Source organism: Punica granatum, chromosome 5 (genome assembly GCF_007655135.1).
Source record: "Punica granatum isolate Tunisia-2019 chromosome 5, ASM765513v2, whole genome shotgun sequence".
In the NCBI taxonomy this organism is placed as follows: domain Eukaryota; kingdom Viridiplantae; phylum Streptophyta; class Magnoliopsida; order Myrtales; family Lythraceae; genus Punica; species Punica granatum.
In genome coordinates this window covers 29,029,735-29,045,333 of record NC_045131.1, presented here as the reverse complement: position 1 = coordinate 29,045,333, position 15,599 = coordinate 29,029,735, and the positions used below count along the sequence as shown (strand labels likewise).

General features: G+C 43.3%; 1 protein-coding gene across 1 annotated transcript; it reads right to left on the bottom strand.

Annotated features, from left to right (window-relative positions):
• Positions 1-268: 268 nt before the first annotated feature.
• On the bottom strand, positions 269-1,032 carry LOC116208875. Its single transcript, XM_031542443.1, has 2 exons — positions 632-1,032; positions 269-512 (listed from the first exon to the last, which is right to left on the bottom strand). Exons 1-2 carry the CDS (start codon positions 927-929, stop codon positions 463-465), a joined length of 348 nt encoding a protein of 115 aa, XP_031398303.1. The 5' UTR covers positions 930-1,032; the 3' UTR covers positions 269-462.
• Positions 1,033-15,599: the final 14,567 nt, after the last annotated feature.

Here is a 15,599-nt window from a genome sequence, read left to right as displayed (position 1 = left end):
TTAACGGGAGATTCTAATATTTCTTGTGCTATATCTTGCAGAATCTGGTAAGAAGATATATTTTTCGTTAAATGAATCTTTTTTCTTATCATTTTCAAAAAAAAAATTTCAAAAGCCGGTTCAATTTTCGATAAGAGTATGGAATTTCACTAATTACATTCCAACCGGTGCACAGATCTTAAGGCATACATTTATTAATTATCGCTCACGTCATGTAGCAAGATCGGATCACCAAAAGCCTTCTCCATCAATTGATAGACTAGGCAAATAAGAGAGTCTCTCAGCTTTTTATGCTGACGAAAGAAAAATGAACAATCTATTATTTATTCCCCACAATCAATTACAACTTGATTGCTAAAATAGGAGTTGTTTCATATGATTTTCTGACCTTTTTATATAAAAGGATGAATATATGATTTTCTGGCTATTATATGCCCAGTTCATTACATTCTCTGTAGAATCTTAAAGCCTCCCAGACTGCATCACAGTTCTCTCTCCTACATCATCAGAACCTGTAAAAAAAAAAAGACAAATCAGCAAAATGCTTAAACTAATTTTAAGGTGAAGAAGGGATTCGATCTATTCTTTTTAGTAATTCTTTTTTCTTTCATTATTCATCGTAACTTTATACCTGAAACGACGCTATTGGAATGAACAGAGGCCGGACCAGGATTACCAACAGAGGGAGACGGGGCCCTGGCTCGGAGATGGTGACGGCACATCTCCTTGCACTGTGATGTGCACATTTTGGAGTCTTTGGGGCCTAGTGTTTTGCACCCGTCCATGAACAAACACTCCTTGAAGCATGTCTCGTAGTTGAGATTCGGTCGCACATCATTGGCATGCGCAGTTGAAGCTCCGTGCAACAAAATAATAGCCATGAGAAACGCCATTGAAATCATGAGCTTTCTGCTTCCAATGATCTCCATCTATCTAATTAATTAATTGTACTAGCTCAGATTATTCTGATGATTTCTCTTCTTCTTTTTTACCTATCTTTTTCTTTGGTTTGTGATGCAAATTTGGAATTGAAAACCTCGAATTTATAGAAAAATAAGTGAACTCCTTACATGGGATATAATTTATCTCTCAAATCATATTTATTACATGGGATATAATCTATATATATATATATATATATAAAGTTCAAAAAAAAAGTTTATTAAAAAAGGTTTATTCTAAGAATTTAAATAAGATATTAATTACTATAATATATTATTTATATTAGTGTGTAGAAAAAATATTTTTATACTATATACACTTCAATACAGTAAATTTCAAGCCCACCCTAAATAATATTAATTGAAGAGTTCATGCAAATCATTCATGTAAAAGACTTCCTATACATAATCACAATTATCAATCTCAATTATATATATATATAAAATAATAAAAATTTAAAATTCTTAGCTTTACTTAATGAAAGAAATAATAATCATGATCCATAAATTTTTAAAGTTAGTATTAAGCTAAATTTTTATTCTCACTCATATTTCATATATTAAATTTCGTGAGTTTGAATAATTTTTGATAAAATGGGTTCGATGTGAGATTTTCTTATTGAACTTTCATAGAGCTAACAATTATTTTTAAAATTTATTTGGAAATTTTAAATAAAAATAGTTATTTACAAATGAAATCATTAAAATTATGAATACTTATTTACTTATGAAATAATCGCAACAGCAACCGATTAATATGTTTCTTTGGATTTATTTATTTCTTTATTTACAATAATTACTATTATTTAATTTCTTTATGGTATACTAATTTAATAAAGCTTTTACAATTGCTTTTATTAAGGCATTTACTATTGGATATATTTTTTTATGTACAACAACAGCAACAACAATAGCAACATTAACAATTTAACATCTATATTGCATATTATTTTATTCAGACATTTACTGTTATACCTATTTATTAGGGTGGATTCAAATTTACATTATTTATTTCTTTATTTACCATAATATATAAAATTTATTATATAGTAATTTATTAAGACATTTATTATTAGATTTCCATATTAGCATCAATAATAATTATTTAATTTCTATATTACATTTTAATTTATTAGACATTTATAACAACAACAACAACAACAATAATAATAATAATAATAATAATAGTAATAATAGTAATAATAATATCTATATTATTATTATTGGTATTATTGAAAATTCGTATTGCATATTATTTTATTAACACGTTTTATAAGCCATATTAATTTTTTATAATAATAATAATTATTATTATTATTATTGTGATTCAAAGTCCATATTACATATTAAGTTATTAGACATTTACTATTATACCCATATTTATTAGGGTTGATACAACTTTATATATATATATATATATATATATTATACTAGTGCAGATCAGACAAAGTTAGGCCAGGTCCTAAGAAATACCTAGGCCATACCTGGCCCGTGCGCGGGGCATGGCAATAAAATTTACTCTTTTTATCCAATTTAGATTAAAATTAATTTATAAAAATTAAATTTTAGAATAAACTTTACTTGAATTGATTTACTTTCTTTTTGTAGTGATTCTTTAAAAAGAATATCCTACCAAGAAAATTAAAATTTATGGTATGTATAATTTAGTTTAAAAATAACACGGATAGAAAAGAAACTTCCATGCATTAATTTTCTTCATTTTTATAGTGGAAATTTTAAAAAATAATCTGGTATTAAAAAATTAATGGTGATAATATGTAATTTTTGGATATTGCTAACAGTCATTCTATAATTAAAAAGACCCATTCGATTGACGTAGTTATAACATACTTTGCATAGAAGAAATGATTCTATAAATTAATAATAATATACATCTAATAAGAAAATTAAACTTAGAACTGTTCAATATTTGACCATATAAAAATAAATTTTATTTAATTAATACATGCAAAACACAGGCAAACAACTGGTAGGAGTATATAAGAAGAATCATCATTATCTTATTTGCCAGTGTTGCACTAATATTTGATATGATGTTGGGAATCTAAAAATAATTTAATTTGTTATTGGACATTTCCTCCGAAAACATCATCCATTGCAAATGATATTAAAGATATTTAATCTTTTCAGTCTAATAATTATTTCAATAATGTAGTTTCTTGGATGCAATAATTTTATGAAAAATATTCTTTTGACAAAATATAGTAGTGGTAATATGTCGAGAATACGCTATGAAATAAAGTTTTGATAATGTACAGCGTTAGTGATGTTGATCTTCAGAATACAATATTTAAATAGTCAATGAACTATATTGGACAATTTTTTTTTCAATTTTTTTGATTTCCTTAGATAATTATATTTGATTAGTTTTTCAGTTCCTAACCACATCATCGGGTCAAAAATTTCAATTTTCTCAATATATCTTGCAACAGGCCTAATTTGATAACATATATAACAATGGTGTAAGATCTCTCAATAAAGGTGCAATTCTGATACATTCCGGGAACTCCATCACTCAACAATTTCTCTTCTCGAGAAAAGCTTAAATGGTCTTTACCTCATGTTGACCAAATATTATATCGGAAGGGGCCAATCATGTGTTCTGATATGGCATTAAAGGTGCCAACTTCAATTAATCGCTTAACGGGAGATTCTAATATTTCTTGTGCTATATCTTGTAGAATCTGGTAAGAAGATGTCAGCACCCAATTTCGGTCCATCGGCACCGGAAGGGCAAAATTGCCATTTCCCAATTTATCACCTTTACTTAAAAAAGAAAAAAAAAAAGAGAGAGAAAGGGTCAAGTCGGTCAGAACCGGTTAGAGCCGGTCTGACCGACAGGACCGATGGGCAGGGTCGGTCAGAGCTGGTCTGACCGACCGTTGCCCCCCACACCAAAAAAAAAAAAACATTTTGACTTTCCTTTTCTTTCCTTTCCCGCCCACCTCTTTTCCTTTTCTTCTTCTTTCCTCCTTCCTTTTTCCTTCCTTTCATTCTGGTCCCTGCAACCGAACCGGGATTTTCTTCTGATCTTTCACAAGAATTTCGGCGAAAATCTCGCTCGAATTCGATTATTTTCCTTCTTCTTCTTCCTGGCGGATTCCAACGGCAGGAAAAAAAACCCTAGAGGCTCTCTCTCGTTCTCTCTCTCACGGGGCGCTCCCGAAAATCCAAAAACTCACAGCTCCATTTTTTTGCAAGAAATTCTAAAAACAAAATTGGGGACCCCCGGCTCGCAACTAACGCCTGGAACTCTCAGCTCTCCCGAACCCCCAGCTCACCCGCAAACCTCGGCTCCCACACCGACTTCCCCTCAGCTCGCCCACGGCCGAATCCTCTACTCGCCCACGGCCTAATCCCAATTCCCACGATACCCCAAGCTCGGAGACCGAATCCGGGACCAGATTCCTCGTCTCGGCTTCTCCTCCACGCGGCAGACCCGCAACCCTCGGATCCCTTGATTCCTCGTCCGGCCTCCAGCTCAATCATCGCTGCCCCTCGCCCCCGAGTCTCTCGTAGGCCCCCGAATCGGATCTCTCCCTCCTTTTATTTCGGTTTATTTTTTCTGCTAACCGGGTCAACTCCTCCCCGGGCCAGCGCAGGTACAACTCGATCCGGATCCAGCGCCCCAGTCCAGCAGCGCCGGCCCAGTCCAGCAACGGCCTGGCCCAGCTCGCGTCGGCCCAGCCCAGCTCGCGTCGGTCCACTCGGCCCAGTCCACCCCACCGGATCTCGGCCCGTCACGGCCCGGCCCAACTCGTCCAGCATTTTATTATTTTACTTTTTTTATTTATTTACAGAATCACCCCTCAACTTCCCGAACTAGGTAAATTCTCGACTTAGTGGCATGATTAGGACTCTATTCCTGAATATTAATGCTTGCTTAATGGATATAATGTGAAATGAGTGTTCTTGGGTCGCGTGGGTGATCGGATTTGTCCCGAACTCGATTTTACGAACTTTCCGTTTTGTCACATTTCAGTCCAGAGGACGCATTTTATTTTTTTCAGATCAGCCCTGAACTCTAAAGTTATTTTCAATCAAGTCCCGGTGATTTTACTATTTGCCAATCAGTCCTTGAATTTTTCAGAATTTTTTCAAGCATCCCAAGAAACTTTCCAAGTTGTTTCAGTTTAGTCCTGGGGCCATTTTTTTTTGTTTTCAGATCAGTCCCGATTTTCAATTTCATTTCAAATAAGTCCTAGGACATTTTCAGTAAATGTTTTACACAGTCCCCATTTTTTAGAAATTTCAGATCAGTCCCCAATTTCTTAGAATTTTCAAATCACTCCCCAATTTTTTTTTTCAGAATTTTCAAATCAGTCCCTGCTCTTTTAAAATCGTTCAATTCAGTCCTCTGGACATTTTCTAAAAATATCCGGCCCTTTTCTACTTGGATCAACCACCGACAATGTGTGTGCCCCATTTAAATATTTCATTTTTGTAATTATGTGACCATGTCGGAAATTAGAGTTCATCGGGCGGTCAACTAATGGCTATCTCGACGATTCGAAATCCGTAAACTGAAGCATTTGGTAAATTTCTAATTAACCCAAAATTCTACATACTGGGTAATCGGGACGTTAAATTTGGCTAAATTAAATCACTTGATTTCTTTAAATGGATTGCACGAATTGATTAATAATTTGTAATCGCGTCGACAGTTCAAGAACTGTTAGTCATGCCCTTTTCAAAATTCACAATTTCAAAAGCACCGAGATACGTATAACGTAATCTTGATTTTCATGCACACACATATTTACCGATTCAAGGGCATGATTACCGGTTCTTGTCTTGCCGTGATCCTAGCGTAGGTTTGTGCATAGAATTGGTCAAAACATGGGAAAACAAATTAATCACAAACTCGGCTTAAATCAAACATGTGCAATAGTCAAATAGAGGGTTAGGTTTTGGGTTTTTAGGTGAAAATACTCTTAATCTGTAAAAGCCATATTGTCGCGATACAGAATAATATAAAAATAACCCACTCATTCGAGACTTGACTATGGACATCATGTCTGTTAGGTCCGTTAAATGATGTCGAATTCCACATACCCTATCCATCATCCTATTTGTTTGTTTTAGGGTAGGATTTGTATGCCAAGATACCCCGGATATTAATCGATTAACTCACGTAAATTCGGCAATAACAAAATCTCATTGTTCGTTTATTTGAGCTTGCTTGTTACATTTTTGCACTTGTTTGTTATGCGGATCGAGCCCGATCCTTTAGGACTCAATTCACACTGGGTCCAACGCACATAACCGTCGATCGCGGGGTCCAATGCCCCCATACACCGAGTGCGCATTTAATTTAATTTTCGGTCTTTTCCAAAATCATACGGTGAGTATGAGTGAAATAACGGCCGAACGCGAACCGACCGGGATTCAGTCATTGTAATTTATCTTTTATTTGAGAGAACAATGTAAGGGTTTTATGATGCATATTTATTCATGTAATAATCTCGGTCGGAGAGTGGACGGTTCAAGTGTCTATTCGAATTTACGGTGTCAAAACGGGCGAGTCGAGTGCAACCTTAAATCATGTGGTAAATAAATAAAATGGCAAGCCTAGCAAGCTAGAGTACCAAAAGGGCGTGTGGGATATAGGCCCTCACGTAATAGAACCCCCGAATTCAGAATTTCCGGTTCCGTACAGACCATTGCCTTAACATACTAGGTGTATCCCATACCCCTAGACTCGGGCGACTCACCGGCCCTCGACCTTCAGGTCGTAAACAGGTAGTGGCGACTCCTTCTCACGTGTGTCCGTCGCGCGTCCCCGAGAAGGTGGACACTCCCAAGCCGCGTTGCATTTAGGTGAGCGCCATGCGTGCCCCGACGAGACGAAATTCGGGTGCGCACAGCTTGGCGACTCTACTGGGGACACTTAGAGGGTTCGGGCTCGTCTCTGCTTGCTTTGCTTGCTCATTTATTTACCGCTTTCTGCAATTTTTCGCTTATCTACTTTGCGCACTTTTATTTCCCGCACATGCATTGCATATCATACTAGCTTCTAGGTACCTATGGGTCGCGTCCCACGACCGGTATTAGGAGCATAGGTTAGATAGGGGTTCCGAGTAACGGTACGTCGCACGGTTGGACCGTCGATTAGGCCTCCAAAGATCCCCGCTCGGTTTCAAGGAATTGACACCCTTGAGTCGGGAGCCCCCATCCTTACGTAGCACGGTCCCTGTAGCACTAAAACCATGCATTTTGCAGGAGCTCCATGCCATCCTCCGGCTTCGAAGAACTGTCCGTTGAGTCGGCCTGCGCGCCATTTGAGTCATTTTCTGTTTTTGAAAGAGATGTACGTTGTATACATTAAGCCGTGGGCATTTATTTTATGTACCCATGCATCATCTAATTTCAAAATTAGGCGTCATTTATATTAACTAGTCCTAAATCGGTTTTCCTTTCATCTTGGTAAGAGATGGCGCGCTCAGTCTCCTTTCCACACCTCGACAGGGTCACGCCACCACTCGAGGAAATCAGTCACATCTGGGCTCATCTACATCAAGTCAACCGCGATTACATCAGTACCTTTGTTGGGGATATACCAATGCTAGCCATGTGCCGAGTGGATTGGAACTTCTTGGGAGCAGCGGTGACATTTTGGGACCCAGTCCACGCCGTTTTCAACATCCAAGGTATCGAGCTCACACCTACCATTGAGGAATATCGCACTCTCGTCGGAAGAATTGCAGCCACCCGCGACATCGTGGAACCTAACTTCCACACCACCCGACTTGTTTTGGTATCGCGTCTATTTGGGGTGCATAGGTCTCAGCTACAAGTCGAACTTGCATATTCCGGTGCCACAGAGATAGTCACCGCGAAACTACTCCGTTTTATTGAAATACGAGCGCGCGAGGTTCAAGGGGATCTTTTACAAAAGAATTTTTGTCATGCAATCTTATTCTTAATTTTCGGGACTCTATTATTCCCTCGCTCAGCCGGTCACATTGACGCAGCCTTAGCTAGCGTTGTCCTCCAAGTGGTTGGAGGCCGCGAATACCAGGTGGCCTTGTTGGCCGAGACCATACGGTCCCTTGATCGCGTTACAAGAAAGACCGATCGAAGGTTGAGAGGGTCCCCAATCCTTTTGCAAATTTGGCTCCAAAGCCATGCAAACCCCTTCGGCCTTGTTCGTCCGGTTATGTCTTTCACACGTCCGGAGTCTATCATTTCGCGGTTACTACCCCTGTTGCGTGTGGAAGAACGCAAGGTCTCCGAGTGGATCAAAATTTTTCGCGAAATAGCACCAAAGGGCTTTAAATGGCGCGCCGCGTGGATGCCACCCGGACCCATGACCCTTAAATGTCCTGATTTTAACGGAGTACCACTCGTGAGCCATGCGGGGTCCACCACCTATTTTTCGGCGCAAGTAGTGAGGCAGTTAGGTGGCTTACAGACAGTTCCCAAAGATACGGCGTGAACCAAGTTCGAACACACTTGGCGGGAGGACCAGACGTCCATAGATCACCTAAGTGAAATCGAACGGGTTATGACCGCGTGGTGGACTACGGTCATCGAGCATCTTTACTTCCCCGAGCACCCTACCCAAGATGAACGGAACTTTCAAGCCACGGAGGAATATATACTCCGCTTTTATCGATGGGGTCCATCAGAGAATGATGATTTCACAGATTCCCCTCCGGTAGAGAGTAACACATCATCCGGGGCACCGGTACCGGACATGACCATCCAAGCTGAGCTCGCCAATCTCAGGGCTGAAAGGGATCGCCTCCGCCGAGAGATCGCCGAGAAGAATGAGCAACTAGGCGATCAGCACCAACTACATAATGAACTTGCCCAGACCCGCGCCCAACTCCAGAGGCGTGACCAGGAGTTGGCGCAAGCGAACGCTGCTTTGGAAAGGTTCAGGAAGAGGGCCCGTGGAGGTCCACGCACATCCTAGGATAGACATCTCTACTAGGCCCTCACCTGGAACCGGTGCTTTCCATGGCGACGGTCGCTTGCACCTCGGGCACGTTGGAAGACCGACTTAGGACTATCTTTTCAAAATTTGTATTGCACTTTGAACCATTCGGAGTTAATACGAATGACGGCGTTAGTTTTGAAAAACTCACGCATCGCATGCATCCTACTCATTTACTGTTTTGCATAACAACTAACATCTCACCATACAAATGAGTGAAGATCTCCTTCAAAGAGAGTATTACCGCATGATCAGATGTACATCTCTTCGTAAGACCCTGCACATCTACTAGCGACTAAGCGCGCCTCACACATGTTCAAGCATGTTCACACCAACTCATACACGCATGCTCAACGTATCAATGCATGTCTCTTGGTGCGCTCGCACGACACCTACCAGGCCAGTTCGCTTCCCTACACTCTTGCATTGAAATCTTGAACAGTTTATGTTCTTTCATTGTTTTCTTTTTCCATTGCAGGAAATTCTCAACAAGAAGACAGCCTGAATATTGAGCGACCGCAATTGAGACAACAAACGTCTCTTATCCAACTCCACGGGATTTCAACACTAAGTCCCCATCCTTGCTCCACAAATCATGACCGCAAGAAAAATCAGAGTCACCGCTTTGTAGTGCCCTGCACTGTTCCTCAGTATTGACCTTTGATTTTGCATCTCTTACACTTTCTTATCAAGCACGCATTTACTGCATTGGGCTCCGGCCTCACATCGGGCTTTGGTCTTGCATCGGGCTTTGGCCCCGCATCGGGCTCCAGCCCCGCATTTACTGCATCGGGCTTTGGGCCCGCTTTTGGATTTTGGCCCCGTATCGGGCTTCGACCCCACTTTTGGGCTTCGGCCCCTCATCGGGTTTCGGCCCTACTTTTGAGCTTCGGCCCTGTATCGAACCTCGATCCTGCACTTACTGCTTTCGGGCCCTGGCTCAGCATTTACTGCTTTTGGGCTCCAGCCCAGCATTTACCACATTCAAGTTTTGACACATCGCATTTATTGCTTTCAGGCTCATCTGAAATCCAAAATCGACGAGGATTCAAATTCATCCAAGCGATACTCCGAGGAGCAAGTCTAATCCTTTCACTGCAAAGACCGGAAGTGACAGCTCCAAAAGCAGATCATGACCCAACTCTCGATCGCAGGAGATACCAGCAATATCATGCCTTTGATCAAAGAATGGATCTCATCCACCTCTGTTGTGGTCGCCGATTGAACGCGGGGGCAATATGCGCAGTCTTCTTTAAACTCTCTTTTGCTTTAATTTAAATGCATTCCCACAAATAGGCTCTCGACATGAACAAATCCTTTAATGGAGCATTAGGACAGTCTTTGCAATGTCCTATTAGTTCTGTTGGACCTGTTCGACTCGCATGTCCTCATGGGACCCGACTCCTCGAGCCTTCCCTAGGGTGACTGCGCATGCTTACTCGCAACTAGGGAAAATATGCTTATGTGACTTTAGTCACGGTCTAACCACTCCAGAGTAGTGATGACTAGATTCCCAGAAACAAATGCCACCTACGCGTGGCACCCCATGGGTCGCGCGCAGGACAAAAAAGGGATTTTCCTATGGGACCACCTCATATTTCTTATCACATATTCCCCGCATAATCGTCTAGTGCATTGTCTTCTTTGTCATCCTTCACAGGGGCACATTGACCACAGGCAAAGGGCGATGCACGAGTTCACGCTTCCTTGAGAACTTGTCTCGGACCCTTTCCTTATACTTTGACGAGGGAAGTGTCCGACGATGAGGTACCCCCCTATGAAGTCGAAAACAAGGACAATTGAGCGAATCACTCAGCATTGATGCAACCGTCTTCCTTGAACATCCAGTGACTTCAACAGCGTGCACCCTCTAAGAGGCACGCGCTGTAGAGAACAACAAGAGATGATCGGAGACATTACACCAGGCGCCTACCACGGGCCACTTCAACAAATAAAGACCGGGGCATCCCCGTTCAACATTCACGCCGAGACAACCTCGGTTCCCTATTCCATATGGGGCAATTTGACATTTTCTTTTCCTAGATAATAGGGGAAATTCACATGTAATGCTTGCAAGGGCAAATGACACTGAGTTCGACTTCCGAGTGCGCGAGAGTCAAACTTCCAAGAAAGCCGGTCCTCACAAAATAGGGCTAGTAACACACAACAAGTCTCCACGAGGCGAAGCACACAGAAGCGGCTTCGGCGATGCAAAATCGTGAAGTTTCAAACAAAGACATGGGGCACAAAACAAACCCCAGCTGCAAGGAAAAAAAATAGAGCAAAAGAAGCGGGAAAAACCCGCCAATGAACAAAATAAGGTGCCCCCGAGATTTAAAACTCCGGCACCGTCAATTCGAAGAAGAAATCAACAAACCCCAGCAAAAGGGGAGCAGCAGATGCAACTCCTCGATGGAGACAAAACGCAACGCACTTGGAGGTCAAATCCTTTGAACCATTCGCCATTGCAAGCTCGAGAAACAAAAGAATCGAGCCCGCTAGGTCGAAAACCCATCGGGGCAACCTAGGCAAAAGCTAGGGCAAGAGAGAGGCACGACTGAAAATCCCGAGGCGGGCAGCCGTGGCAAAAGGAGAGTTAATCCCCTTTAGGTTGAGAAGTGCGGCCCCGAGGTGGGTGACCGTAGCAAAAGGAGAGCAAAATGAGAGATGGATAAAATTGACCCCCTAGTCTCTCACACATCGTGCGGACTAGGGATCCTCAACGGAAGTTGCCAGATTATCTACTCCAACATGATCCTCGATCAGCCCTCCAACACAGCTCAACCGTCCAGCGTGGATTCCTCCTCAAGCACAGTGGGCAAACCGAGCATGCTATCCAAGCAGTTTGATACAGCCTACACAACAGAAGAACATAGGAAAAAGGGTACATCTCGCTACAGGCGTGAACTCGTGTATCCTTTTAGCCTGGGGCAACGCGTTCCCCCAAGCTTTCTCTTTTCTGTTTGTCTTTACTTAACTCCAGAATGGGTCACAGCCACCCTTCAACAGGCTACCACAAAGCCGAAATCCCATGCATTCCTTTCTGAGGTCTAGTCATAGCATTTTGGAAATGGTCAGATCGAGTCTGATCAAATCTAGGCAAAAAAATCCCCACGCGGGTCACAAGCACAGCCGCCCTACGGTACCTTGACGAGAAGGGTCCTAAGCCGACGGGCGCGTCGAATAATCGACAGAGCCACTAGGGCATCATTGAGAATGTCGCGATATGCTCGTGCATGGCCAACAGGAACCTTGGAGCCCTCGCATTGAGGCCTTCGAAAATGGGATCTCATTCGCATCGCCAAAGCAAAAACTCTCCACAAGTCGCCCCGGCGACCCGAAACTAAAGAACATGCATTGCGAACACATCCTTTTACCTGTACTTATACATTGTTAGTAACCCCATGACTTACTGATAATGCCAGGATCACAGGTACAACAAACGCAAGAACTACGACAGACTCTGATCCCCTGTCCAAGAGGGTACGTAGGCGCTCTCAGAGCTCGAGTCCTGCACCGCAAGACGCCGGTCCCTCAGCAAAGCACAACCATCCCAGCAGGGCCGGCATCCGGCGGAGCAACGAGCAACCGCCTTGTAAGCAAAAGTCCCAAGAGCGAGACCGAGGCATTCCCAGCAAGCAATCGCTTCAGCGGTGAGACCAGCTGCCAGTAAGAGCAACAAACAATCGATCCAGCAGCAGGGTGGGCTCCCAACGGATAAAAAACACAACCGCCCCAGGAGCAAAGCATCGACGAAGTAACTTCATTGCGGTAGCAACGTCAATCGACAGCAGATCAACACCTTTGGGACAGCATCAGCCCTGTATACTCAGCGCGCACCACTGTCCACATGACTAACGAAAAGTTATGCTCTTCTCTACAGCACCGCCTCTCGACGATAATATTCACAAGCTACTGGGGCATCCTCGGTGAAAACAGCGACCATACTATTCTCACCAAGGACAAATTGCAATTTCAGTGGTCTCACGCGACTGACATTCACCGATAGCTATTGTTCTCTCCTACGTGCAGATGCGCATGGAACCCCAAGGGGCATCCCCTCCTTAACGGACTCACGATTACCTCACGCGGCCGGTCACAATCTCAAATCGAGTAGAGGGTCCTCTGGGTCCTCTGTCGCGTCCAGGACTTCGTGTCCATCTTTACCGCTTTTCGGACTTCGCGTCCAGGACTTCGTGTCCATCTTTACCGCTTTTGGGACTTCGCGTCCAGGACTTCGTGTCCATCTTTACCGCTTTTCGGACTTCGTGTCCAGGACTTCGTGTCCATCTTTACCGCTTTTCGGACTTCGCGTCCAGGACTTCGTGTCAATCTTTACAGCTTTTCGGACTTCGCGTCCGCATCTTTATTGCATTTTGGACTTCGTGTCCACATTCATTGCATTCCGGACTTCGTGTCCGTGTCTACTGCATTCCGGACTTCGTGTCCGCATTCACTGCATTTTGGACTTTGCGTCCGCATCTATTACATTTTGGACTTCGTGTCCACATTCATTGCATTCCGGACTTCGTGTCCATGTCTACAGCATTCCGGACTTCGTGTCCTCATTCACTGCTTTCCGGACTTCGGGTCCGCATTCACTGCATTTTGGACTTCGCGTCCGCATCTACTGCATTTTGGACTTCGTGTCCGCACTTACTGCATTTCGAACTTCGTGTCCGCATTCATTGTTTTTCGGACTTCGTGTCCACCTTCACTGTTTTCCGGACTTCGTATCCACATTTACTATGTTTCAGATTTCGTGTCCGCATCTACTGCATTTTGGACTTCGTGTCCGCACTTACTGCATTTCGGACTTCGTGTCCGCATTCATTATTTTTCGAATTTCGTGTCCTCATTTACTACTTTCCGGACTTCGTGTCCGTATCCACTACATTTCGGACTTCGTGTCCTCATTTACTTCTTTCCGGACTTCGTGTCCTCATTTACTTCTTTCCGGACTTCGTGTCCATATCTACTGCATTTCGGACTTCATGTCCTCATTTACTACTTTCCGGACTTCGTGTCCGCACTCATTGCATTCCGGACTTCATGTCCGCATGTACTACTTTTTGGACTTCGTGTCCTCACTTAATGTCTTTCAAGTATGCGTCTACATTTACTAATTTATGGTTTTTACTATTTTGCAACGGGCCCACATTTAGTACAAACGAGGAGAATAGCCAGACGATCGCCGGGACCAAACCAGGTGCTTCTCATAAGTCTTTGGCTGCATCCTCTATCCGAGCACACAACCAAAGATGGGCAAGCTGTCAGCACCCAATTTCGGTCCATCGGCTCCAGGGGGGCAAAATTGCCATTTCTCAATTTATCACATTTTCTTAAAAAAGAAAAAAAAAGAGAGAGAAAGGGTCAAGTCGGTCAGAACCGATCAGAGCCGGTCTGACCGACAGGACGGATGGGCAGGGTCAGTCAAAGCTGGTCTGACCGACCATTGCCCCCCACACCAAAAAAAAAAAAAACATTTTGACTTTCCTTTTCTTTCCTTTCCCGCCCACCTCTTTTCCTTTTTTTCTTATTTCCTCCTTCCTTTTTCTTTCCTTTCATTCTGGTCCCTGCAACTGAACCGGGATTTTCTTCCGATCTTTCACAAGAATTTCGGCGAAAATCTCGCCCGAATTCGATTATTTTCCTTCTTCCTCTTCCTAGCGGATTCCAGCGGCAGGAAAAAAAACCCTAGGGGCTCTCTCTCGTTCTCTCTCTCACGGGACGCTCCCGAAAATCCAAAAACCCAGCTCCATTTTTTTGCAAGAAATTCTAAAAAAAAAATTGGGGACCCCCGGCTCGCAACTAACGCCCGGAACTCTCAGCTCTCCCGAACCCCCAGCTCACCCGCAAACCTCGGCTCCCACACCGACTTCCCCTCAGCTCGCCCACGACCGAATCCTCTGCTCGCCCACGGCCTAATCCCAGTTCCCGCGATACCCCAAGCTCGGAGACCGAATCCGGGACCGGATTCCTCGTCTCGGCTTCTCTTCCACGCGGGCAGACCCGCAACCCTCAGATCCCTTGATTCTTCGTCCGGCCTCCAGCTCAATCATCGCCGCCGCTCGCCTCCCGAGTCTCTCGCCGCCCCCGAACCGGATCTCTCCCTCCTTTTATTTTGGTTTATTTTTTCTGCTAACCGGGTCAACTCCTCCCCAGGCCAGCGCAGGTACAACCCGATCCGAATCCAGCGCGCCAGTCCAGCAGTGCCGGCCCAGTCCAGCAACGGCCCGGCCCAGCTCGCGTTGGCCCAGCCCAGCTCGCGTCGGTCCACTCAGCCCAGTCCACCCCACCGGATCTCGGCCCGTCACGGCCCGGACCAACTCTTCCAGCATTTTATTTTTTTATTTTTATTTTTTTACCTTTTTTTTAATTTACAGAATCACCCCTCAACTTCCCGAACTAGGTAAATTCTCGACTTAGTGGCATGATTAGGACTCTATTCCTGAATATTAATGCTTGCTTGATGGATATAATGTGAAATGAGTGTTCTTGGGTCGTGTGGGTGATCGGATTTGTCCCGAACTCGATTTTACGAACTTTCCGTTTTGTCACATTTCAGTCCAGAGGACGTATTTTATTTTTTTCAGATCATCCCTGAACTCTAAAGTTATTTTCAATCAAGTCCCGGTGATTTTACTATTTTCCAATCAGTCCTTGAATTTTTCAGAATTTTTTCAAGCATCCCA